Source organism: Gouania willdenowi, unplaced genomic scaffold, assembly GCF_900634775.1.
Source record: "Gouania willdenowi unplaced genomic scaffold, fGouWil2.1 scaffold_10_arrow_ctg1, whole genome shotgun sequence".
Taxonomy (NCBI): Eukaryota; Metazoa; Chordata; class Actinopteri; order Blenniiformes; family Gobiesocidae; genus Gouania; species Gouania willdenowi.
In genome coordinates this window covers 781,299-808,673 of record NW_021144857.1, presented here as the reverse complement: position 1 = coordinate 808,673, position 27,375 = coordinate 781,299, and the positions used below count along the sequence as shown (strand labels likewise).

The 27,375-nt window shown below is 43.0% G+C and overlaps 1 protein-coding gene across 1 annotated transcript; it reads left to right on the top strand.

Moving 5' to 3' along the window:
• Window positions 1-9,279: 9,279 nt before the first annotated feature.
• Window positions 9,280-27,137, top strand: LOC114458361 (protein NLRC3-like). The gene is made up of 4 exons (XM_028440745.1): window positions 9,280-9,329; window positions 9,529-11,335; window positions 26,314-26,360; window positions 26,483-27,137. The coding sequence occupies exons 1-4, from the start codon at window positions 9,293-9,295 to the stop codon at window positions 27,010-27,012; spliced, it is 2,421 nt and encodes an 806-aa protein (XP_028296546.1). The 5' UTR covers window positions 9,280-9,292; the 3' UTR covers window positions 27,013-27,137.
• The last annotated feature ends 238 nt before the right edge of the window (window positions 27,138-27,375 follow it).

Below are 27,375 nucleotides of genomic sequence, written 5' to 3'. Positions count from 1 at the left end.
GTCGCCGCCAGTGCCGGCTCCCCGCACCAGGCCGCCAACTCCCAGCTTTCCTGTCCCGTCTTCGCCCGGCCTGCCGGAGGTCTTCCCGCCTGTCCCGTCTTCGCCCGGCCCGCCGGAGGTCTTCCCGCCTGTCCCGTCTTCGCCCGGCCCGCCGGAGGTCTTCCCGCCTGTCCCGTCTTCGCCCGGCCCGCCGGAGGTCTTTCCGCCTGCCTCGTCTGAGCCCTCTTCGCCGGAGGTCTTTCCGCCTGCCTCGTCTGAGCCCTCTTCGCCGGAGGTCTTTCCGCCTGCCTCGTCTGAGCCCTCTTCGCCGGAGGTCTTTCCGCCTGCCTCGTCTGAGCCCTCTTCGCCGGAGGTCTTTCCGCCTGCCTCGTCTGAGCCCTCTTCGCCGGAGGTCTTTCCGCCTGCCTCGTCTGAGCCCTCTTCGCCGGAGGTCTTTCCGCCTGCCTCGTCTGAGCCCTCTTCGCCCGGCCCACCGGAGGTCTTCCCGTCTGCTTTGCCGGCTCCGCCTCAGGGGAGGCCGCCGGACTCCTGGTCCCCTGCTTCGCCGGCTCCACCTCAGGGGAGGCCGCCGGACTCCTGGTCCCCTGCTTCGCCGGCTCCGCCTCATGGGAGGCTGCCTGAGCTTGTTTCCCTGAACAATGAAACTCTTACTTTACTGTCCACACTGGACGCCACAAAGACTAAAAACAAACACATTTGAAGTAAAGAACAAAACAAAACTAAACAAAGAAAAGTTTAATAACAATAATTATAATAATTAAAAGGTAAAAACGTCATGGACTCTGGGAGCAGCTTCAGGTTGGACTGGTTTCACATATTTTGTACTGGGAAGGAATGAGGGCGTGGAAGAGTTTTCACCTCACACACACACATACACACACACACACACACACATACACACACAGTCACAGAGCAGACACACACAGATGAAGAACTGACCAACATCTGAAACAGGAAGGACAGCAGACCTCCAGGAACAAACTCTGCAGAGATAAGGTTTGAGTCTGTGTATATATAGATATTCTGTCCATGCATGTATATATATATACATACTGTATGTACATGTACTTTATGTATGTACGGATGCACATGTGTGTCTATATGAATATATGTATTTATTTTTTTTGTCACATACAACACAAAGACAGACAATTAGAGATAAAATGACATAGATCATAGACAGTTTATACAAATCGTAGACATTATAATACAGTAAGTATAAGTGTGATCCATCCATTCATTTTCAAACCCACTTCCTCCTGTTTTACAAGGTCGCGGGGAGTATAAGTGCGATATTATAATAATTATAATGATGGTATTGTGCTATTAGAGGGTGAGGGGAGGAGCCAACAACAAGTTAATAATAGACTAATATGTGGGGGAAAGGCAGGGGCGTAGCAGTAGTTTCTGATCATGTTTATTAAAGTGTGTTATTAATACAGAGTAGCAGGATTAGATATTTATATACTGTATTTTATTTAAACTAGATTTATATATTTGAGAAAGTTTACTACAGTTATTTGATATTTATTGTGTGTAATGTGTATTTGAAAAACAATAATTCGAAAAACTTAAAAAAATAAATAAATAAAAAATAGAATTTTAATCAGTTTTTACCTACTTTTTAACCAATTCCGCGACTTATTAACCCCATTTTAATTCCACATGGGGTCCTGACCCCAAGGTTGAAAAAAACTGCAATAACCTAATGACTCCATATCCACTGCTTATATTTTATAAATCTGTTCTACTATATTTTAATAGTTTACTGAATATTGTGTTTGTGACATACTTTTGCTACAATTTAAGGGGAGGCTGGTATTTTATTTTAATTTTTATTTATTTATTTATTTATTTAGTTTTTAACACACAGACAAAGCAAACGTGTACAAAGTTAATAAAAGGTAAATATAGAATAATTAGAATCATAGGGACACTCTGACTATACCTATTTATGACTTGGTGGCAGCAAAATGTAGTCTTCAAAATATTAGTTTTTAAATAACTTTATTTCCATTTAAGATTTGATTTGCAAAAGGAATGTTCCAGCATTTAAATGTGTGAGAGTGCACGTAGTTAATATCAGACTAAATAATGTATTGTCTAAAAAGATGTGAGTGTTTTAAATCTCTGAAGAACTGAGTAAACAGTTGTTTTCCCTCATTTCACCTTCTCTCCCTTTCTTTGACTTTTTGTCCTGGTTTTCCTTTCTTGAGGAAAGACATGCTGCTTTCTATCTCCTGCTCCACGTCACATCCACAGTTCAGACTGTAGCAGCACATGTGGGTCGTACCATTAGCACTGTTTTAAAGGGGGTGGTAGGACCCTGATGCAGCATGAATAACTGTGTTTAGTGTAAAACTGTGATTAACAACCAGTTTATTTTCACACAGGGCCCTTTTCATTCACATATAAATAATCACAAATGTTTCAAATGCATCTTTGTACATATATATATAAAGCAGACTTCTGAGGGCCCCCCACCCTGGGCCCTGGGTACTCAGTACCCTTTACCCCCCAGTCCAACGTCCCTGGAGAAAGGAATGATAATTGATTTGATTTGATTTCAAACATGAACACAACAGCAACATAATGAAACAAATAATGATAATAATAATGATAGTAATAAAAAAATGAAAATAAATCAAACAAATCAAAGAGAACAAATGGTATAAAAATCCTCCTGGTGAAGCCTGTACGTGTTCTAAAAGGAGTAGGACAGGGGTGTCCAATTCCGGTCCTCGAGGGCCACTATCCAGCATTTTTTAGGTGTTTCCCTCTTCCAACACACCTGATTCAAATGATTAGGATCGTTATCAGGCTTCTGCAGAGCTGGATGAGGAGTTGATCATTTGTATTATATATATATATATATATATATATATATATATACGTACACAGACACATACACAATAGATTGAGAGAAGAGAGGGAAAACGAGAGAGAAAAAAGAGAATTAAATAAAAATACATTCATTAAAAAATAAATAAAAATACATAATAAATAAAAGGAAAGGGGATCAATGATAGTTTCAACCTGGAGCCCAGCACCCAGGCCCACCCATGGTCTCTTCTATACCTCTTTTTTCTGTTTTATTTTTAAGTAAATATACATTTTAATTGTGTGAGGACAGATTAATTTACCTGCCATAGATCAATTTTAATTCAACATGCCAGCTAAATATGTATGCTTGATATGTGGCAAGAAAATAGCAATTAGCATGTGTTGACTGACATTATATGTTATCATTTTTTTTTTTTTGTAGCCCTTCAAATACATTATGTAAAAATGATATTCTTTACATAACATTATTCGATGTAATTTTAACTGTATAACATTTTATACACTATGCAGGGCCGTGCAGAGACTTTTGGAGGGGCAGGTGCTCAAAGATAAAAGGGGGCACATGGAGCATAATAATAATAATAATAATAATAATAATAATAATAGCAACACTAAATATTCTGATAATATAAACAAAAATAACAGCAAATGACAACATTTAAAGTGTTGCTAAGCAACAGAAGCAATAATCATAACTACAATAATAAAACAATGACAAAAAGGGAGATTGTGAGATAAAAAAGAATAAAATGAATGGTTGTAAATGTACCAGTGACGTGCCGTGACCACTAGGGCTGGGTAGGCACGTTGCAAATCGAGACCACCAATGACAATTTCATATGTTTCTGCTGTCAAGTGTTAATTCAATTCAAATCAATTTTATTTGTATAAAGCAATTTTCAAAAAAGTCATCTCAATGAGCTTATCAAAATATGAAATTCATAATAAGAAAGAAAAAACCCAATAAGATCCACATGAACAAGCATTTAGCCATCTAACAAAATCAACATCACAAACACCATTAAAGAAACATGAACAATTATTTAATATAGCCTCCATACTCTCCAACAACATATATCTCATGACACGACAGCACATTTGTTGTTTGTGTTGGAAACACAGAAACATGGAGAAAATGACAACTTAGAACATCCTCAATGAGGAGCATCCACAAAGTCAATCCTTCCTTTTGTACCATTCACTGTGAAAAGTATGAAACATGTTCTGACTTTACCTTTGCTGAAGCTCTGGTAACTCAGATGTTAGTCTCCTTCTTTTAAAAGCTGTCGTTTTTCCTCAAAACAAACTTTCTCTATCATCTCTAGCGCTGTCATCCACACTGTAGCGTTATCCCGCCCACAAGCTAGAGAACATAGCAGCAGTAGTCATGTGCCATCTATTCACTAATGTGCTGTGAACTTACGTATAGCATTTAGCATAGCACAGTTACGTGCAAAGGCAGATCTCTACGCTGCCTTTGCATGTAAATGGATGTCATATTGGGGACCTGACTGCGCATGCGCAAACACGTAAAATCACGCAATGAGAACGGAGGCAGAGGAGCGACGTGCCTTTGGGAGGGGGCGTGGCCTCCCTCTGCCTAACAGTGGAGCGAAAAAAAAAAAAAAAAAGACTGCAGCTGTTCCAGGAAATAGCGCTGTTTAGTAATTTGGGCTATGAAACGCACAAAATTCGGACACTTTCAAACTTATAGGTACTGTAGGCTATTGGAAATGAAAAAATAAAGAATTTATAATTAAAAAAATAAATAAATAATTATAATTAAATAATCAAAATATCAATTGACCCTTGGGTAGGCACTGCCTACCTTGCCTACCCTGACGGCACGTCACTGAAATGTACTAATATGTGATTGTGTGAGGTTTAGTGGACAGTAAAGGAGGTGTAGTGGTGATGTGGTTGGTGCTCAGAGAAAAAAACTAAAAATAAATAAATAAATAAAATTACTCATGGATAAGGGAATAAAGGATCATAAACAAGAAATGTAAGGTACAGCTGAGAGGGATTAGGTGTGGAAGAAATCTATGAGCGAGAGCAAAAATGGAGGGTGGTTGAGTAGTGAAGATGTTTGGGAGGGTGTGTGGGGAGGGGGGGGGGTATAAGCAATAAGCAATGTGATCTGACAGAAAGTTCTTCCAGTGTTTCATGTGTTTGAACTTTTTACATTTGTAGTTCATGAGGATAGTATATATATGGATATATGTAAAACACTGTACATAACCTTTTCCTCTTTTATAACACGTAGAACATAATTGTACATTTTGTTATAGATACAGTATATATAGTGAAACTCTATTTTTAATATTTATTCTGTTTGTGTGAACATCGTTCTATGTCACACTTGGTTTGGCAACGTAAACTACTGTGTGTGTGTGTGTGTATGTGTGTGTGTTGGTGTGTGTGTATAGGTGTGTCTCTGCTATGGATCAGGACACGGTGAAAGAACATCATGAGATCCAGACTGAAGATCAGAGGTGAGACCACGTCAGAGCTCAGCACTCACACCTCTGTACATCAGTGTTACACTGTGTGTGTGTGTGTGTGTGTGTGTGTGTGTGTGTGTGTGTGTGTGCGTGTGTGTGTGTGTTCAAGGACCAGGAAGCAGCTCACACCTGAACCTGGACCTGGATCCAGCTGTGTGTCCTTTAGAAGTGACCAGTCCATGGGAACACCCATGCACTTCAAAGGTGGTCCATCTACTGACCCACGGTGAGTCCACATAAAGAAGGTTGCTGGTTGTCTTCCTGATGGTCCAGGGGCCTCATTTATTGATCCGTTCATAGAACTGGTTCTAAATACGTTCAGACCAATGAAATGTAGAATGTGCACCAGTACAAAAAGAATCAGTATTTATGAAGCGTGTGGACAGAGGTCGTACACACAGCAGTGTTGATTCATCTCTCAGTCCATGTGGACTAAAGTGTCAATCACTTTTCTTTGTTTTCACACTAAATACAGTCACCAACTATTTCCTCAGTCACTAGTTATTATTAATAATAATTATACATTATTATAATTAGTTCACCACCTGATAAACACTAAACTTTTACACAGATGCTTGTTAACAATGTAAAATAAACTGTATTAATCACTGATTAATGAATGGATCATATACTGTGTGGTAAACAGAGGAGATAAACACGTATATTTATATAAACATATTATTTCTGATGGTTTAAACACATGGAGACTGTGATCATCTCAATAAAAAGTATAGGATACTTTACAGTTTTTTATTGCTAACAATCATTGGTGGAAAGTGAAGTCACATGATCTAAACTCTAACACATGTCCATCTGTCAAAAGCACAAATGTTGTTAATTACTGTAAATGACTGATTTAGTCTTTATTACATCATATACAATCATTTAGAACCATCAAAGATCTTATTTTATAATCAAACCTGACATAAATCATTCAAAGGTAAAGATCAGATGTATTTAATGTAATGCTCTTTGTTGTTAGTATTGTGTAGTTCAGTGTGTGTTTCCATGGTGACACTATGTGTTAGTGTGTGTGTGGACTGGTTCTACAAATTTTATCCAGTGAAGTAATGAGGGTGTGTTAGAGTCCCAGCATGTGAACAAACAAATGGTAAAAACTACTCATGTTGGTTGGTTAAAGTTTTATTTTGAAAGTCTACAGAAAAACAAAGCTGAACAAACAACACTCATTTATGTAATTCTTCAGCTGAAAGTGTGTAGGTTCAAGCAAAGCTTATATATACAGTAGCTACCCTATCACAATAAAACTACACAAGGTAATCTACATAATATCACACACAGAACAATATTTTACTTATATTACTATTTTCACAAAAAACATTCAATATATATTCTGCAAAAGTTTTATATACAGTTTATACACTCACATCAAGCATATGTACTGTACATACATACACATGAATGTATATGAAATATACATCATATTAATATGAAACTATTTCATATTTATGACACAAATGTAATCAATTACATTTAGAGTGGCAATACATATTTAAAAAAAAAAAAAAACATTTTATTATGTTTATCACGTATTAATATTGGCCTCAGCGAGGTGCCGTTCTGTCGGACTCTGGGGGTGGTGGGGCTGCCGTTGACCTCCAGGCGGCTCAGCTTGCACTGCAGTGGGCCGCTGGACACCGGACTCTCCCCTCCGTCCTCTGGGCTAACGCAGTCCCGTAGATTGGGACTCTCTGGATTCGCTGTGCCTGCAAGCTGCTCCATCCCCCTGCCGAGGAGAGAGGCTGGGAGAACACAAACATCATAATTAAGGGTTGATTACAACATCCATGGCAACAATCTGATTAAACATTATTGGCAAGAGGAGCTTGACTTTGTGAGGCAATGATGTTTTTTGGCTGTATACCACAGATTAGTGCATAAAAGTTAAATATTTAATAAATATAGCCGACTACTGCTAAAAAAGAAAAGTTATTTTTAAGTTTTATGAATAAATGTATCTGCATGTGTTAAACCTTACAGGCCAGAAATTGTTTTCAAAGACTAATCTAGTAATGTCTCACTTCTTTATTACATACAGTTAAGTTGATTTGTACTTAAAGAGGAATTTAAAAAAACTTGTATTCCCAGAGACACGTTTGCAAACTAAACATGTAGAGAACTTATGTTATTCGTGTGTTTTATGAACACGTTGATTTCTCAATAAATAAATAACAATGTTATACCATGATATCCATATTATATATTATTGCTGTCCTAAGTAAAATTGTTGGTCTTCTTTCTTTTACTTACTAACGACATATGATTTAAAAAGCTTTTTAAACTGGTTTATATTGATTTGTTTTATTTCATCCTTTAGGCAGTTCCATAATTTAACCCCTGATATTGTTATACTTGTCTTTTTCAATGTTGTTCTAGCATATTGGATCTTTAAATGTAGTTTTCCTCTCAAATTAAATTCCGCTTCTCTCTCCAAAAATGGGCTTTGGAGGATTTGGACTGATGGGAATTCAGTCCCAGCAGTGGTGGAGGTGTTTAACTGGTGGTTGTTTCATTCGGTTCAGTTGTACTGAGTTTGTCTCCATTTTTGCATGAGAGGGCTTCAAAACGGTTATGGAGAGTAAGCGGAGGACGGACACCATTTTTCATATTTTTCTCTCGTCCGCACACAACACCTGATGGCTGGCGCGATGTGGAACAGTACAGTCTTGAACACGGATTTTCCCCGAGAACTTTATCATTGTGACTTTTGTGAAACATATACCCAACCCTTGGAGGGGCTGGATGGTGGGGCTAGGGGTGGAGGGGGCCGCCGCCTGTGCTACTAAGTAGTGGTGCGGGGGCAGCACTGCCACCTCAGGTTGCCCTGAGTTTTGTTGCAATAATATCCCCATATCACTGTTCTACCACTAGGTGTTGTGTGTACACATGGTCAGAGCTGTGTGTATATTTACATCTGTTTTTATGCTCACATACAACTTTATCAATAACATATTTTGATTTGAATGACCTGTGCTTTGAACATGTGATAAATGAGGCTTCAGGATCTTCACACTCACAGCTCTGTATGTGTTTGAACCAGAACCGAGCCCGGACCAAGTGGACCTGGACCTGAACCCAGCTGTGTGTCCTTTAGAAGTAACATGTCCATGGGCAAACCCTTTGACTTCAAACTAGGTCCATCTACTGACCCACGGTGAGTAAACATCAAGAAGGTTTGTTTTCTTCCTGATGGTCCAGGTTCTTCACACTCCACACTGATAAAAGACCAGTAAACATGACTCAGCGCTTTTGATGGACTATGTTTGTTATTGAAGTGGTGCTGATGTAAATCTCAGCAAACAGTGGAAGGTGAAAGAGAAAATGCTTTGTAGGAATGGTCTCCAGTGTGTAGGTGAGTCTTAGACAGCATGTGATCTTCAGATTTGTGAAGGATTGAATCCAAATAAAGCCTCAGTCCAACAGACTTGTTCTCCAGTTCAGTGGAAACATGCTGAGATGTTCCACACGTGAGCTGAGCTCCAAAGGCTGCTCCACACTCACTGCACTGTGGCTCTGCAGGACATCACCCACTGTTACTGATGTTCACATGATGTTAGCAGAGCTTCCTGTGCTTTCCTCCAGCTGCTCCTCAGCATGTCTGAGTGTCTGTGTCTTCTCCACAGCAGCTTGGAGGGTGTGGATGGTTCCTCTGGAGCTGAGCCTGACTCCATCTTTATGGTGTGTACGTCTAGGCTCTCACAGATGATTGGAGCAAGCCTTCACTCATCACCTTTAATGTGCTTGTGGTCCAGCTGCTGGAGGACAACATCATCAGCTTTGTTAAGGCTGAACTCAAACACATGCAGAAGATTGTGGATGGAGATGATCCAGAGTGCTCAGAAAGTCAGATGGAGGGTGAAGATGAGGAGCAGAGGAGGAGCAGGGAGGCCTTTCTGAACATCACACTGTATTTCCTGAAGAAGATGAAGCAGGAGGAGTTGGCTGAGCGTCTGCAGAGCAGTAAGAGCATGTGAACATCTTCACTGTGAGGAACATCACATGAAGGACACAAAGCTGGCTTTTCTTTTTCAAAGCATGATTCAATCAGTCACATTTAATCTGATGAACCATCCAGACTGAGAACATCACACACTTTGATCTCCAATGTTCAAACCTGCTCTGACTTCTCCACTCTAACATTAAGTTTGTTTTCATTCAGGAACAAAGGCTCATCCATACCAACGTGAGCTGAAGTCCAAGCTGAAGAAGAAGTTCCAGTATGTGTGTGAGGGCGTGGCTAAAGCAGGAAGTCCGACCCTCCTGAAGGATATCTTCACAGAGCTCTACATCACAGAAGGAGGGGGTGGAGAGGTCAACCAGGAACATGAGGTCATACAGATAGAAACAGCATCCAGGAGATCAGACACAGCAGAAAGAGCCATCACACTAGAAGAGCTCTTTAAAGCCCCTCCTGGAAGACCTCGACCAATCAGGACTGTGATGACAAAGGGCGTGGCTGGCATTGGGAAAACACTCTTAACACACAAGTTCACTGTGGACTGGGCTGAAGACAAAGCTCAGCGGGAGGTCCAATACACATTCCCACTGACCTTCAGAGAGCTGAATGTGCTGAGGGGGAGGAGCTTCAGCTTGGTGGGACTTGTTGATCACTTCTTCTCTGGAAGCAAAGAAGCAGGAATCTGCAGCTTCCAGGACTTCCTGGTTTTGTTAATCTTGGATGGTCTGGATGAGTGTCGGCTCCCTCTGGACTTCCTCAGCACTCAGACCCTGACTGATGTCTCAGAGTCCACCTCAGTGGAGGTTCTGCTGATAAACCTCATCAGAGGAGAACTGCTTCCATCAGCCCTCCTCTGGATAACCACACGACCTGCAGCAGCCAATCAGATCCCTCTTGAGTTTGTGGACATGGTGACAGAGGTCAGAGGGTTTACGGACCCTCAGAAGGAGGAATACTTCAGGAGGAGGTCCACAGATAAGGAGCAGGTCAGCAGGATCATGTCCCACATCAGGACGTGTCGTAGCCTCCACATCATGTGCCACATCCCGCTCTTCTGCTGGATCACTGCTACAGTTCTGGAGGACATGTTGAAGAGAAGAGAGGAGGGAGAGCTGCCCAGGACTCTGACTCAGATCTACAGCCACTATGTGGTCCTTCAGAACCGAGTCAAGATAGTGAAGTTTGATGGAGGAGCTGCCACAGATCCACACTGGAGTCCACAGAGCAGAAAGATGATAGAGTCTCTGGGACAACTGGCTTTTGAGCAGCTGCAGAAAGGAAAACTGATCTTCTATGAGAGTGACCTGACAGAGTGTGGCATGGACCTCAGAATAGCCTCAGTGTGCTCAGGAGTGTTCACACAGGTATTCAGAGAAGAGAGCAACCTGTACCAGGACAAGGTGTTCACCTTCATCCACCTGAGCCTTCAGGAGTTTCTGGCTGCTCTTCATGTGCATCAGACCTTCATCAGCTCTAAAGTCAACCTTCTGGAGCATAAACCACAGAAGAAGAAGAGCTTCAAGATGTCTACATTTCAAAAACCAACTCTGAACCTTCTCCATCAGAGCGCTGTGGATGAGGCCTTACGGAGTCAAAACGGACACTTGGACTTGTTCCTCCGCTTCCTGCTGGGTCTTTCACTGCCGACCAATCAGAGGCTCCTACAAGGCCTGCTGACACAAACAGGAAGTGACTCACAGACCAATCAGAGAACGGTTAAATACATCCAAAAGAAACTGAGTGAGAGTTTGTCCACAGAGAGAAGCATCAACCTGTTCCACTGTCTGAATGAAGTGAATGATCACTCTCTGCTGCAGCAGATCCAACAATCCATGAGATCAGGACGTCTCTCCACAGAGAAACTGTCTCCTGCTCAGTGGTCAGCTCTGGTCTTCATCTTACTGTCATCACAAGAACATCTGGATGTCTTTGACCTGAAGAGATTCTCTCCTTCAGAGGAAGTCTTTCTGAAGCTGCTACCAGTGATTAAAGCCTCCAAGAAAGTTAAGTATGTGACTTTAGAAGAACAAGTCTTTAATTCTGTCACAGGCAGACATCTGTAAGGTTTCTCTGATTCTTCAAGGTTATATATTTTGTTCATACAAGAATATATAGTTTCCTCATATTGATTCTCTGTGAGACCTTTAATGCCTTAAATTAATTTCAGAGGTGAGGTTTCTTGGATTATTTCTTTCTGGTTAAAAATGAAGCTGACAGACGTTTCTCTCCCCATTCTTCCATATTTATTATACACATGTTAATACAATAGGAAGTTTGCTCTATAGAAGTATGTGGTTGGCTCTTAAAATAGTCGTTTTGGGTGTGCTGGTGCAATATGTCTAGCCATGGAACAGCTCCTGCAGAGAAGTACGATGTGAAGACCTCTCGTCTATAGCTGTTAGCTGTGGTCCTGAAGGAGTCACCTGTGGTCAGATACCTACACAGTTAACAACATAGAAAAGCTCAGATCATTGATAATCAGGTATATATAATGTGGGTGTGTCTACGTGTGCATAAAAGGTGGAGAGATTAGAGAGAGAACAGGCCTTATCTCCCAGAATGTGTTGCCAGATGACAATAATTAACAGTAGTAAATAAATAATGATTTATTAATAATATGAGTTAAAAACAATAAATATTAATGACACAAGCCTCATCTTCCAGAATAGGTCTCCAGAGGACAAAAAATAACAATAGTAAATAATTTATTATAATGATTAACTTTTATTTTAGTTGTAATATATTTATGATAAAGACAATAATAAAGCAGGCCTTTTCTCCCAGAATAGATATCTCCAGAAAACAATAATTTTAATAATTGTGCTTTTAAATTTCCTTGGGATTAATATAGTATCTATCTATCTTTATTGTGTATTTGAGAGATGTGTCTGATGAATCATGGCATCTTCGGTTGCTTATGGAACTTACCGGAGACAGACAGACAGTCGTTTGGCTGCAGAGATGGAGCTCCGGTAGTTGGTATCCTGCCGGGACTTCCGTGGGCCAATCCGACCCAGCAGGTCGTCGAATCGGGCGCTGGTCATCCACAGGTACCGCTGGAAACAGTCATCATCCAGGCGTAGCTCCTGAAGCAGGCAGTGAAGCTCACCGAGTTGGATGTGGCGCTGGTTAACCTGGTGAAGCCAGGAAAGCCGACGTTTCTTCCCCTTCCGAGGGTAAGGAGCAGTGAATTAACGGGGGTCCTCCATAGTTGATGGTGGAAACAAACAGAGCCTGGTTGTCACCGTTTGGGAGTCTAGTGGGCGGAGCTTCGCTTCAGACGCGAATATGAAGCAAATAGGGAAACATTTTTTGATCTCGCGAATTCTGCGGAAGGTTTCGCGCGACAGACGCGAACAGTCCCGCAGAAAACGCGTTTGGTGTGAACGCAGCATTAAAGATGAACAGAAAATGAATCAACAAGTCATAACAAGTCAATAGAAGAACAGACACTCATCTAAAACACAGCTGTGGTCCTCAGGGTCTGCTCACTCCCTGGGCCCCAAACATAGATTTATCAGTGTTTTTATATATTTAGAAGAGCTCCTTGCAATTAGTTAAAGATGTCATTTACTGGTGATTAAAAGCAATACAAATTAAAGCCACGAACGGCGTCATAGGGTCCGATGAAGCGGCCGGGGGCGGTAACCCACGGTCACGTATACCACTGTTGGGGATTTGGGAATTGGCCTGGAGTTGTAAGCGTTTTCGTATAACGGCGTAGTTATGGCGAAGGATTTTCCTGTGTCATGATAGGCCCCTCCCACTTTTCACAGCCTGCTCTATTTGCCATAGCAATGTGCTTCCATCTAATAAGATTCATCCTACAGTGTTTTGAAGTCAACACGACATGTCGTCTTGCCGCTAGAGCTGCTGGCGTAGGACGGCCCAAGAAGCGGCGTCCTCTGAGAGCGCAAGGCATTGTGGGTGTTTTTGGTTATCGTTTGTTGTTTGGGGCTGTACGGTCATCATGTGTATCAAATATGAAGCACTTTGAACTTTGCATTCTGGAGTTGTAAGTGTTTTCGTATAACAGCGTAGTTATGGTGAAGGATTTTCCTGTGTGATGATAGGCCCCTCCCACTGGCCATGATGGGTAATTTGGTCATCGAGCGTTGTTCATGGATGGACAATCATCGTGTGTATCAAATATGAAGCAGTTTGAACTTTGCATTGGAGCGGTATAAGCATTTTCCTATTACAGCGTGTTGATGGCGAAGAATTTTCCAGTGACATTTTAGGCCCCTCCCACTGACCACAGTCTGTTGTTTCTTCAATAGGAATTTGCTCCCCTCTGTGTAGGTTCATCCTACAGTGTTTTGAAGTCAACACGACATATCGTCTGTCCGCTACAGCTGCTCGTGTTGGACGACCACAGAAGCGGCGCCCTCTGAGAACGCAAGGCATTATGGGTAAATTGGGTCTCGAGTTTTGTTTATGGCTGTACGGTCATCATGTGTATCAAATATGAAGCAGTTTGAACTTTGCAATCTAGAGTTATAAGCTTTTTCCTAGAACGGCGTCCTGTTGATGCTAACCGTGTACATGACCATAAATGCCACCGGTCGAAAACACAATGCATGATGGGAAAATGTTTCAAAGCAGTCATGACCAAGCTTGGGCACATGTCCTTTGTGTGAAATTTGAAGCTGATCGAAGTTTGTGTGCCAGAGCTATGGAGATTTGGACATTTCTGCGTGTTAACGAAAATTAGCATTGCATTTTTGTGGCGGCGCCACGACCAAACCGTGACAGATACGCAAATTCTTTCGATAACTTTTCATCTTCAATGGGTCCTATGTGGTGTTGCCAAGTTTTAAGCGAATCGGATGAATCCCCTCAGACTAGTTTGCGCAGATGCGTTTCGAGGGTGAAACGCCATTTTTGACCCAAGATGGCTGACTTCCTGTTTGGTTTTGGGCGGGGTCACAATGTAACTTTTTGCTCATTCTGAGCCGAAGACTACATGTGGCGATTTTCGTACATATCGGTCAAACCTGGCGGTCGTGCGGTTCCATCGTTTTTTTGGTGGCGAAAACGCACGCGTAGCGTGCGTTTTCTGTCCGTTTTTTTTCACGCCACCAAACTATGAAATTTTTCGCCAGGCGCGAGGTGCGTGCAATTTTCGGTGAGTTTTCGGGTGTTTTTAGGGGGTCGAATTAGCGATCAAAGTGGGGAGGTACATAATAATAATAAATAAAAGCGAAAACAATAGGTTCCTCTGTCCCATTCTGGGACAGAGGAACCTAATTATGTTTAGGATTTGTTGATTTATTCATTATTATTGATCATTTAGGGGTTTATGGTGTCTGTTCATTTGATTTATTTAGGTATATAGAACATCCATCCATCCATCCATCTTCTCCCGCTTAGCCGTTTCCGGGTCGCGGGGGCAGCATCCTCAGTAGGGAGGCCCAGACTTCCCTCTCCCCGGCCACTTCCTCCAGCTCTTCCGGGGGGACCCCGAGACGTTCCCAGGCCAGCCGAGAGACATAGTCTCTCCAGCGTGTCCTGGGTCTTCCCCGGGGCCTCCTTCCGGAGGGACGTGCCCTGAACGCCTCACTAGGGAGGCGTTCAGGGGGCATCCTAATTAGGTGCCCGAGCCACCTCATCTGGCTCTTCTCGATGCGGAGGAGCAGCGACTCTACTTTGAGCCCCTCCCGAATGACTGAGCTTCTCACCCTATCTCTAAGGGAGAGCCCAGCCACCCTACGGAGGAAACTCATTTTGGCCGCTTGTACCCGTGATCTTGTTCTTTCGGTCATGACCCAAAGTTCATGACCATAGGTGAGGGTTGGAACGTAGACCGACCTGTAAATAGAGAGCTTCGCTTTTTGGCTCAGCTCCCTCTTTACAATGACGGACTGGTGCAGACTCCGCATCACTGCAGACGCCGCACCAATCCGCCTGTCGATCTCTCGCTCCATCCTTCCCTCACTCGTGAACAAGACCCCGAGGTACTTAAACTCCTCCACCTGGGGCAGAACCTCATCTCCAACCCGGAGAAGGCACTCCACCTTTTTCCGGTCGAGAACCATGGACTCGGATTTGGAGGTGCTGATTTTCATTCCGGCCGCTTCACACTCGGCTGCGAACCGATCCAGTGAGAGTTGAAGGTCACGGTATGTTGGAGCCAACAGGACCACATCATCTGCAAAAAGCAGTGATGCAATACTGAGGCCCCCGAACCGGACCCCCTCAACGCCCTGACTGCGCCTAGAAATTCTGTCCATAAAAGTTATGAACAGAATCGGTGACAAAGGGCAGCCCTGGCGGAGTCCAACCCTCACCGGAAACGATTTCGACTTACTGCCGGCAATGCGGACCAGACTCTGACTCCGGTCATACAGGGAACGAACAGCTCCTATCAGGAGGTTCGATACCCCATACTCCCGGAGGACCCCCCACAGGAATCCCCGAGGGACACGGTCAAATGCCTTTTCCAGGTCCACAAAACACATGTGGACTGGTTGGGCGAATTCCCATGACCCCTCAAGGACCCTGCTGAGGGTGTAGAGCTGGTCCACAGTTCCACGGCCAGGACGAAAACCACATTGCTCCTCCTGAATCCGAGGTTTAACTATCCGGCGGACCCTCCTCTCCAGTACCCCTGAATAGACCTTACCGGGGAGGCTGAGAAGTGTGATCCCTCTATAATTGGAACACACCCTCCGGTCCCCCTTCTTAAAAAGGGGGACCACCACCCCTGTCTGCCAATCCAGAGGCACTGCCCCCGATGTCCACGCGATGTTGCAGAGTCGTGTCAGCCATGACAGCCCCACAACATCCAGGGCCTTGAGGAACTCCGGGCGGATCTCATCCACCCCCGGAGCCCTGCCACCGAGGAGCTTTTTAACCACCTCGGCAACCTCAGCCCCAGAGATAGGAGAGCCCACTCTCGGGTCCCTGGGCCCTGCTTACTGATTGGAAGGCGTGTCGGTGGGATTGAGGAGGTCTTCGAAGTATTCCCCCCACCGATCCACAACGTCTCGAGTCGAAGTCAGCAGCGCACCATCCGCACCATACATAGTGTTGACGGTGCACTGCTTCCCCCTCCTGAGACGCCGGATAGTGGTCCAGAATCTCTTCGAAGCCGTCCGGAAGTCGTTCTCCATGGCCTCACCAAACTCCTCCCATGTCCGGGCTTTTGCCTCAGCGACCGCCGTGGCTGCACTTCGCTTGGCCCGTCGGTACCTGTCTGCTGCCTCCGGAGTCCCACAGGCCAAAAAGGCCCGGTAGGACTCCTTCTTCAGCTTGACGGCATCCCTCACCCCCGGTGTCCACCAACGGGTTCGGGTATTGCCGCCACGACAGGCACCGACTACCTTGCGACCACAGCACCGATCAGCCGCCTCAGCAACAGAGGCACGGAACATGGCCCACTCGGACTCAATGTCCCCCGCCTCCTCCGAGACATGGTTGAAGTTTTCCCGGAGGTGGGAGTTGAAGCTCCTTCTGACGGGAGACTCTGCCAGGCGTTCCCAGCAGACCCTCACTATACGTTTGGGTCTGCCAGGTCTAACCGGCATCCTCCCCCGCCATCGGAGCCAACTCACCACCAGGTGGTGATCAGTTGACAGCTCCGCCCCTCTCTTTACCCGAGTGTCCAAGACATGCGGCCGCAAGTCCGATGACACGACTACAAAGTCGATCATCGAACTGCGGCCTAGGGTGTCCTGGTGCCAAGTGCACATATGGACACCCTTATGCTTGAACATGGTGTTTGTTCCGATCAGGGGGGCCGTTCCTCCCAATCACGCCCCTCCAGGTCTCACTGTCGCTGCCAACGTGAGCGTTGAAGTCCCCCAGCAGAACGAGGGAATCCCCAGAAGGAGCACTCTCCAGTACTCCCTCTAAGGAATCCAAGAAGGGTGGATACTCCGAGCTGCTGTTTGGCCCATAGGCACAAACAACAGTCAGGATCCGTCCCCCCACACGAAGGCGGAGGGAGGCTACCCTCTCGTCTACCGGGGTAAACTCCAACGTACAGGCACTAAGTCGGGGGGCAAGAAGTATAGCCACCCCGGCCCGGCGCCTCTCACCATTGGCGACTCCAGAGTAGAAGAGAGTCCAACCCCTATCGAGAAGGCTGGTTCCAGAGCCCTTGTTATGTGTCGAGGTGAGACCGACTATATCTAGTCCGAACTTCTCCACCTCGCACACAAGCTCAGGCTCCTTCCCCGCCAGAGAGGTGACATTCCACGTCCCTAACGCTAGTTTCTGTAGCCGGGGATCAGATCGCCAAGGCCCCCGCCCTGGACGACTGCCCGATCCACACTGCACCGGCCTTATATGATCCCTCCTGCGGGTGGTGGGCCTACGGGAGGGCGGGCCCACGTCGTCCTTTCGGGCTCTGCCCGGCCGGGGCCCGTGGGCAAAGCCCCGGCCACCAGGCGCTCGCACTCGAGCCCCAACCCCGGGCCTGGCTCCAAGGTGGGGCCCCGGTAGCGCCAATCCGGGCGACGTGAACTGCCTTTGTTTTTTATTATACATATATGGCTATTGAACCGCTCTTAGTCGGACCCGTCACCTGGGACCTGTTTGCCTTGGGAGACCCTACCAGGGGCATTAAGCCCCCGACAACATAGCTCCCAGGATCATTCGGGTACTCAAACCCCTCCACCACGTTAAGGTGGCGGTTCATGGAGGAGTATATAGAACATGAGTTGTTTAATGTGTATTAAGTTTAATTTTAAAATGTAATTATTCTTATTTGTTAATGATTTAGACTTTGTGCATTTTGGGTCAAACTGACATTTTAGTGTTAATCTGATTGTCTTGTTTATATCTGATTTGTCTCTTCATTTACGTACATGGTTGTGTTTTTTTTAGATTTAGATTAAGTTGAAATCAGATGTTCTGAAAATGTTTGTCCTTGTTCTGAAAATGACAGCTAAATAGTTGACCTGAATATATTTTATGAATAGATTTATTGAGTATAATGATATATAATTATAGTATTACACACAAAAAGAAACCATGAATAATAATCTATTCTAACATTTCCTCTCTTCACATTGTTTAACAGTGTGACTATAAAAAATTATGACAAAGACAAAATATTTAATTCATACGATGGTTTAATATGTTATATTAATGTTATTTGGAAATTATAATATCAGGTTAGTTAAAGTAAGCTTGTTAATTTATTTTAACCTTATTTTTCCTTTAATTTTATTTCACGTTATATTCCTATTTTGTTTACCATTGTTAGAGTGGGCCAGAAACTTTTATTTAACTTTATTACATTTATTTGGATTTACTGTTAGACTATGTTTTAATATAAGAAAAAAGTTATAAGTAGAACAGAACAGAACAGAATACAAACATGATGTGTTTAAATTAAATGTACATAGTAAACTTGAAATTAGTCACTTATATTTATCTGTACAAACAATAACTGAATACATGATCATCAAAATCTATTTTATAAAACATCACATGATTACAAAAGGTGTTGTAAGAATTATTCAATACATATTTTATCATTTCTTTATTACATACAACCACATAGTGAGGTGAGTCTATGATTGCTATGTAGTGTGTGTGTATTTTATTTTAATATCACTTCTCTTTCCATGTGAATGTGAAAACCCACAGCAGGAACCTTAACTGATTGATTGATTGATTCTTATTTCTTAGTGAGGAAAAATATATTCACGGTCCTGCCTGCCCACAGCGACCAATCAGGAAATGACTTTCAGAAATTACTATGACCATGGCTCAGTGGTAGAGTAGGTTGTACAGTAACCGAAGGGTTGGGGGTTCAAATCCCATTCTAACTGAGTCATTGTCATTGTGGCCTTGGGCAAGGCACTTTACCCACATTGCCTTGTATGAGTGAGTATGAATTGTGCATGAATGTTGGTGGTCAGAGGGGCCGTAGGCACGAAATGGCAGCCACGCCTCTGTCAGTCTGCCCTAGGGCAGCTGTGGCTACATTGTAGCTTACCACCACAATAAATCATAAAGTGAAACATATACGTCCTAGACTAAATCGAATACTTATCCAATGGTTTCTGTTCTCAGCTGGTGATGTCTGTATCCTGTGAAAAAAAACCTACAACATTTCTTTACATTTCAAAGGTTGATTATTATTTTTAAATATTTCAAGTTATAACTTCTATCTAATTCTATCCATGTCTACATATGTATTTATCTGAGGGTATAAACACAGTTGTGAGATTTTTAGAACATAAATAGAGGAAAATGACAATATTTTACACAGTTGTAACATAATATTCAAACTGACAGAGATTATTAAAGAAGTACGTGAATAAAAAAGTAAGAAAATAACCCAAAGAACTGAAAAGTAAATCAAATCATTAGAATAAAACAGTAATTAGAACAAAATAGAAATGTAACCAGGTGCTATGTTAATTTATGCCTCTATTTATATCTGTTATGACTATGTCTGTTATTAAGATAATTTATTCATTTACCTTTTAACTAAAAAATATGACTTTTATTCAAGCTACAACTGTAAAGTGTTGGGGAGTGCTACAAAAAATAAAGTCTATCAACTCTATTCATCAAGAGACAGAAAACAGTATGAAATCTATAAATATGATATCCAAAAGTTATTCTAATTGTCATTTCAAAAATATCAACGTATGATCAACAAGAAAAAGTTTTTAGTAATTCCTTAAAAAGAAAGATTCTAACCCATCTTAAATTATAAATATTTAAAGAATTAAACAAAAACTGGTATATGTGTAAGTCTGTATGTACTGTATATGTGTATGTATATGTGTGTATGTATATATGTGTGCAAACAGCTATCCTTCTCTAGGTTGAGACTTTACTGATGAAACAGGTTTATTGACAGTAAACCTTAAATTCACCATAAGAGCTGACATATACAAAAACAAAGTATAAGCTAAATGCTAGGCTCTTACATCCTTGCATAAAATGCTAAACATGTGCATAAGTTCAGACAAACATTATAAAACCCAACAAACATACAACTCTGGCCACACCAAACATTCATGCAGTATTCCCAAACATTTTAAACGTACCTTGTGCCTCTTCAAGGGGGCAGTTAAACATAAAACACTTTTAAAGCCGCTCTGTGTTGGTTTCTTGTACTTCTCCGTGTGTTTCCATCAACATCAAGTTACCTCAAGCATCAAACGGCAAACAGGAAATGATGCCGCCAAAGTAAAAGCATCAAACATATAACCGGAAGTTAACTACAACTGATTGTAAAACATAGTGATGAGCACCAAAATAAAACATTTTAAAACATGTTTACACACAGAAATAAAATAACTACGTGCACTCTCTCACATTTAAATGCTGGAACCTTCCTTTTGCACGTCAAATCTTAAATGGAAATAAATTAATTTAAAAATTTTTGCTGCCACTAATTCGTAAGTAGGTGTTCAGTGTCCCCATGATTCTAATCATTCTATATTTACCTTTTATTAACCTTTGTGCGTGCATGCGTGTGTGTGTATTAGTTATAACCTCAAAAAAATTACATTAAAAATGACCAGCCTCCCCTTAAATTGTACCAAAAGTATGTCACAAACACAATATTCAATAAACCATTAAAATATAGTAGAACAGATTTATAAAATACAAACAATGGATATGGAGTTTTTTTCAACCTTGGGGTCAGGACCCCATGTGGGGTCAGCCTGGAATTAAAATGGGGTTTAAATGTCTAGTAATTGGTTAAAAGTAGGTAAAAAATTAAAATTTTATTTTTAAAGTTTTTTTAATTATTGTTTTTCAAATTTATACATTTATAGTGGTTTATTTAGAACTATTTATTTTGTCATTTTCATTTATTTTGTGTGACATATTGTTAAAAATGTTCAAAAATAAACAGATTGATGTTCATTATTTGGGTTTTTTTGTTATTTTGTATTTTTTTTCAATTGATTTAAAAAATAAAGTAAGGTATCAATAAGAGTAGTAGTAGTGATACATCCTTAACGATACCCATCTGTACTAGTAACTGGTTAAAAAGTAGGTAAAAACTGACTAAAATTCTATTTTTAAAGTTTTTTTTTTAATTATTGTTTTTCAAATACACAGTACAAATACAAATACAATAAATATCAAATAACTGTATCCTATACTTAAACTTTCTCAAATATATGAATCTAGTTCAAATAAAATACAAAAAAATAAAGCTTATATAATAAAACTAGTATAGTTTCCAGGTGAAAAAAAGTGTACATATTAAAAGTTACAGGAGGGGCCCAACAAGATGTTTGTACCCAGGGCCCAAAATGTGGTGCTACGCCCCTGGTGCACACTCACAGCCAGAGTCTGTAACACACAGACATCATCAGTTCTCAGATGAATATATGCACTATTAGCTAAACTTCACAATAACACTATAACAATGCAATAGATTAGATCAGCTGACATGAACCTGAGTCACTGCACCATCTATGTTTATGTCACGTGACTCCAAAATCCTTTTATGCACACCACAAGGAAATAATCTGACTATTTAAACGTTATTTAACAACTCTCCACATCCATTACACACAGAACACACAATCATAATAACACACTCCATCTCCATCACCACCACCTTGTAAAAATACTGTAGTGTGACGTTAAACTGTATGAATAGATATGAAAGAGCATGGTGGCACCATGCTCTTACTTTGAGTTGCAGGGAGGGTTACCATGGTTACAGGTGTCCAGATGTGGAGGTGTGCTCTGGGGGAGTGGAGATAAAGTCTCTCATGAGGTGATGAATGTCCAGGGAGTTCAGAATCTGTGTGTGGGTGTGTATCAGAGAAAGGAGTGTGAGTCTTTTCTGGGTCATAGTGCTGCGTACCCATGTCTTCAAAAGTCAACTTGAGTGTTGAGTAGGCCTCAAAATAATTAGTATAGTTCAGTATTTCAACACTCGGGGACTGAGATGGTCACGCGGACTATTCGCCGCTTCTCTGCAAAATCCGTCCTCCCCTGACATTTTTTTCAGAATGCCCATGATGATGATGACTTACTTGTCAGGTCAGAGCTGACACCACCCGGGCGGCCCCCTCCGGTTGTGTGCCCCGAGCCCTTGTGCCATCGTAGCTACTGTTGTTGGCCGCTGCTCTGGTGGTGGATGATCCCGCCGGGCTCTATAACCGTAACCCAACGAATTTCAATACGTGGAGTGGCATCGCTGTGGAGTCTGGGGATTATTGCGCCTGCATGGCCGCCGTCATCAGTCTCTGCTCGCCGGCTCTATGGCTAACCGCTAGCGCCGGTGTTTCTCCGCACATCGTGAGGTCCGAAGGCCTTGCACGAATCCGGGGGCTCTTCAACACCCGAGCTCCACTGCAATTGGGTCTGCCATACAGGCCTCGCTACATCCACCGGGGATCCGGCCGCCGGTTCACTGTGAACAGACATGGCGGTTGCGGCTCCATCGCATCCCTCTGGTCTCCTGCAAGTCCCGTCGCACAGCAGTCACGTCATCACCAGCTACGTCATCAGAACGCCGCCGCCCCAGGTACAGTTAACAGAAAATCCGGAGTGGATTTCACTCTCCTCCACTCACTAAAAAAACTGGACTCAAAAACACATCTCACACTACAACAACTAAACGTTCAATCTCTGTCAAATAAATCTGGACTTATGCATGACCACATCTTAGATAAAGACATAGACATTATGTGCCTCTCTGAAACCTGGCAACAGTCTGGGCTCTACTCAGTCCTCAATGAGGCATGCCCCCCTCGGTACTCGTACCTGGAAAAGGCCCGCACAACCGGACGTGGTGGGGGGCTTGCTGCAATATTCCGCGAAAATATTCACCTTTCTCCTCTGTCTGTGCCCAATGTCACTTCATTTGAAAGCTTGGTCCTTCAATGCAAACATCCCCTCTCAGCAACTATAGCCCTCATTTATCACCCCCCCAAATCACAACCAACCTTCATCTCAGACATACATGATTTTCTCATCTCCCTATGCACATCACACAAAAACATCCTGGTTATTGGGGATTTCAATATACACATGGACTATCATACCTCCCGACAAACATCCGATTTTAAACAGGTCCTGGATTGCCTCAACCTACAGCAGCTTGTTGATGGACCCACACACAATAAGGGCCATATACTGGACTTGATCATCACAGAATCCATCCCTCTCACAGATCTCCATATTCATGACATTGGTGTTTCAGACCACCAGGCAGTGACAATCAAAGTCCCCTTATCATCCCATCTCACCAAACCAAAACGGCAGATGACATACAGGAACACCAAGAACATTGACTCCACCTCCTTCCCCCAGCACCTTCAGCTTCTTTCACCCCCTCTGTACTCATCAGTCAGCGATCTTATGGCCTACTACAACGACAACCTCAGCTCCGTCCTGGACATTCATGCCCCACAAAAAACCCGGACTGTCACTTTCACCCGTTGAGCTCCCTGGTTCACATACAAACTCAGGGCCATGAAAAGGTTGGGCCGCGTCCTGGAGCGAGCCAGCAAAACATCTAGCCTGACGGTGCATAAGTTGGCCTACCGGGAACATCAACACACATACGCAAAAGCTCTCTCCACCGCCAGGTCTGAACACTATTCAACAGTCATCAATAACAACCCAGGAAACTCAAAAAAACTATTTTCCACTGTCAGCCATCTCCTCAAACCACAGATCCCATCACATCACACACCTACAGCAATAAACTGCAACATTTTCCTTGATAGTTTTACATCCAAAATTGACAATATCCGCTCATCTCTCGCACCTCTTCAAAATTCCGTCAATGACATCCCGACCACACCCATTAAACAACATCTCACACACTTCATACCCACAACGCAGCAGGAGGTCGAGAAGATTGTCTGCACCTCAAAATCATCCACCTGCGCCCTGGATCCCATTCCCTCTCCTCTGCTCAAAAGTCACAACCAAATCATTAGCCCACTCATAACCAAAATCATTAATCTCTCCCTGAAAACTGGCAACGTCCCACTTTCCCTCAACACAGCTTTAATCAAACCACTCCTGAAAAAACCTTCTCTTGATCCTGAAAACTTATCTAATTACCGTCCCATCTCCAACCTCCCATTCATATCCAAAATCCTGGAAAAAGTAGTCTCCTCTCAGCTCCACAATCACCTCAAAACTGACAGCCTACATGAAAAATTCCAATCTGGTTTCCGCCCCTCCCACAGTACAGAAACAGCGCTCATCAGAGTCACAAATGACCTGCTGATGACCTCCGACTCTGGTTCCACATCCCTCCTCATTCTTCTCGACCTCTCTGCTGCCTTTGACACCATCGACCACAATATCCTTCTCCACCGTCTCCAGCACATTGGCCTCTCTGACACCGTCCTTCACTGGTTCCGTTCCTACCTCACTGACAGTACGTGATCCTGGGGAATGCTAAATCACACTGTCACCTGTGGGGTCCCCCAGGGCTCCGTGCTCGGCCCCACCCTCTTAACTATTTACATGCTTCCCCTCGGGTGTGTCGTCGGCAGGCACGGAATTAACTTCCACTGCTATGCTGACGACACACAACTCTACCTCAAGGTCTCCCCCTCTGGGTCCCCCTCTGCCACCCTCACTTGTCTCAGCTCCTGCCTGGAGGAGATAAATGCATGGATGAGACAAAACTTCTTGCAGCTGAATGAAGCCATCCAAACTGGTACCCCTCAACAACTCCGTGCCTCCCCCATCGCCTCAGTTTCAATTTTTGGCCACAGCATTCCCCTCTCTCCCTCCATTACCAACCTTGTGAAGTTTGACCCCCACCTCTCTTTCGACAACCATGTCACCCACATATGCAAAACCTCTTTCTTTCACCTCCGTAACATCTCAAAACTCCGTCCTTTCCTCTCCCTTTCGCCTGCGGAGAGGCTCGTCCATGCGTTTGTCTCCTCCATTTTGGACTACTGTAACGCACTACTCATCGGGATCCCTGGCAGGAACATCCAAAAACTCCAGTATGTCCAAAACAGTGCTGCCAGGGTCCTGATGAGGGTGCGGAAATACGATCACATCACCCCCATACTCCGCACTCTCCACTGGCTCCCCATCTCCGCCCGCATAGAGTACAAGGTCGTCCTGCACACCCACCACTGTCTGCACGGTGATGCCCCCACCTACCTCACGGACCTCCTCACACCACACACCTCAACCAGGACCCGGTCAGGCCAACAGCACCGTCTGCTCACGCCCAGGACGCGGCTCATGACCATGGGGGACAGGGCTTTCGAAGCTGCCGCTCCTCGTCTGTGGAACGCCCTTCCTGACCACCTTAGGTCTCCACAGATGGTGGATGCTTTTAAAAAAGGACTAAAGACCTTCCTTTTTAAAAAAGCCTGTAGCTAATTTTAACATGTCCTGCTTTTATTGTTGTATTGTATTGTATTTTTATCCTGTTTTACTATGTAGCACTTTGAGATTTTATTTGAAATGTAAAGTGCATTATAAATAAAATGTATTATTATTATTATTATTATTATTATTATTATTATTATTATTATTAATAGCCTACGTGTGTCAAAATCATTTCCCTAAATATTCATAAAGAATTTATAAATTGTGCTAAATATTTTTCATAGACTACATTTAAACATCTACATTCGCACCAATAGGGGGCACTGCAGCACCCCCAGCACCCCTACTTCCTGTGGCCCTGCTGAATATTCAGTTACTGTTGATCAACCTGATTTATGATGGTATTAATGTTTGTAAACACAGACAGATTAGATGTGATCAATACGTTAGATCACATGATCACATGAGTTCTGACTGGATTTCAGCCTAGGTGACCAAATAGTGTATATATACATATATATAATAGTGTATAGTTAAGATCAGAGGAGGTGGAACAATCAGTGAGGATGAAGAGAGGAACACTTTGAAGGAGATGAAGAAGGTGAAGCTGTTGAAGACAAACCAGTAGAAACATGGAGAGCTTGATGGAGATGGCATCAGGTTTCTGAGCAGCACTTTGGACTCTTTAGGTGTGTAAATCACTGCCTGTGTTTGCTCCTGCAGGGCGGACCATGGAGGAGAGCAGTGGATCAAAGCTGGTGTGAGGAAGTGTAAGTGTGTGTGTGTGTTCATTCAAAGTGTCCTCATGAAGCTCTGAGTGAATGAACATGTCAGTGATACAGAGAGAATGAAGCATCACATGATCAACTGTTGTTTCTTTGTGTCTCATCAGATTTCTGTCACATTCACCTCGACACAAACTCCATCAGCAGAAACCTCAGACTGTCTGATAACAACAGGACGATGACATGTGTGAAGGAGAAGCAGCTTTATCCTCATCATCAGGACAGATTTGATTCCTATCAGGTTCTGTGTAGTACTGGTCTGACTGGTCGCTGTTACTGGGAGGTGGAGAGGAATGGATATATTTCTATAGCAGTGAGTTACAGAGGAATCACAAGGAAAGGAGACAGTTATGATTGTTTGTTTGGATTTAAAAATCAGTCCTGGAGTCTGGGATACGACAGAGGTTTTTACTCCATCAGACACAATAACATAGACACACCTACCTCCTGTCCCTGTGGTTCCTCTGGTAGAGTAGGAGTGTATGTGGACTGTCCTGATGGACGTCTGGCCTTCTATGAAATCTCCTCTGACTCTCTGACACTCATCCACACCGTCTGTACCTCCTTCACTGACACTCTGTATCCTGGGTTTGGGATTTGGTTCTATGGTTCCTCAGTGTCTCTGAGTCCTCTGTGAAATAGACAGACAGACAGACTGCCACACAGATAGAAAGAGACACACAGACAGACAGACATACAGACAATATTGTTCTATGAGAAATGAAACAGTTGATTCTTATAATAAAGTGGTTTTATTTCTGAGTTGATGAATGTATTGATTATAACATAGATTCTCAGGTGAAAAACTTTGAATTGTAACAGAAAAACAAACAAATATCAGAACTTAAACATTTGAGTTCAACATTATTTTCTCACAAACCTTATAGTTACTTTAATTTAAGCTTCAAGACTAAACAACATTTAAATAGAAGGAGAAGCAAATGTACCATCTTCATTTATTGGAATTAATTCAATGTTAACATTCCTTAGACATAAAATG

Coding starts and splice junctions, on each gene's coding strand:
- LOC114458361 (XM_028440745.1), top strand. CDS start 9,293: ATGAAGCAGGAGGAGTTGGCTGAGCGTCTGCAGAGCA. Junction 9,330..9,528: donor GGCTGAGCGTCTGCAGAGCA/GTAAGAGCATGT, acceptor GTTTTCATTCAG/GAACAAAGGCTCATCCATAC. Junction 26,361..26,482: donor CAAAGCTGGTGTGAGGAAGT/GTAAGTGTGTGT, acceptor GTGTCTCATCAG/ATTTCTGTCACATTCACCTC.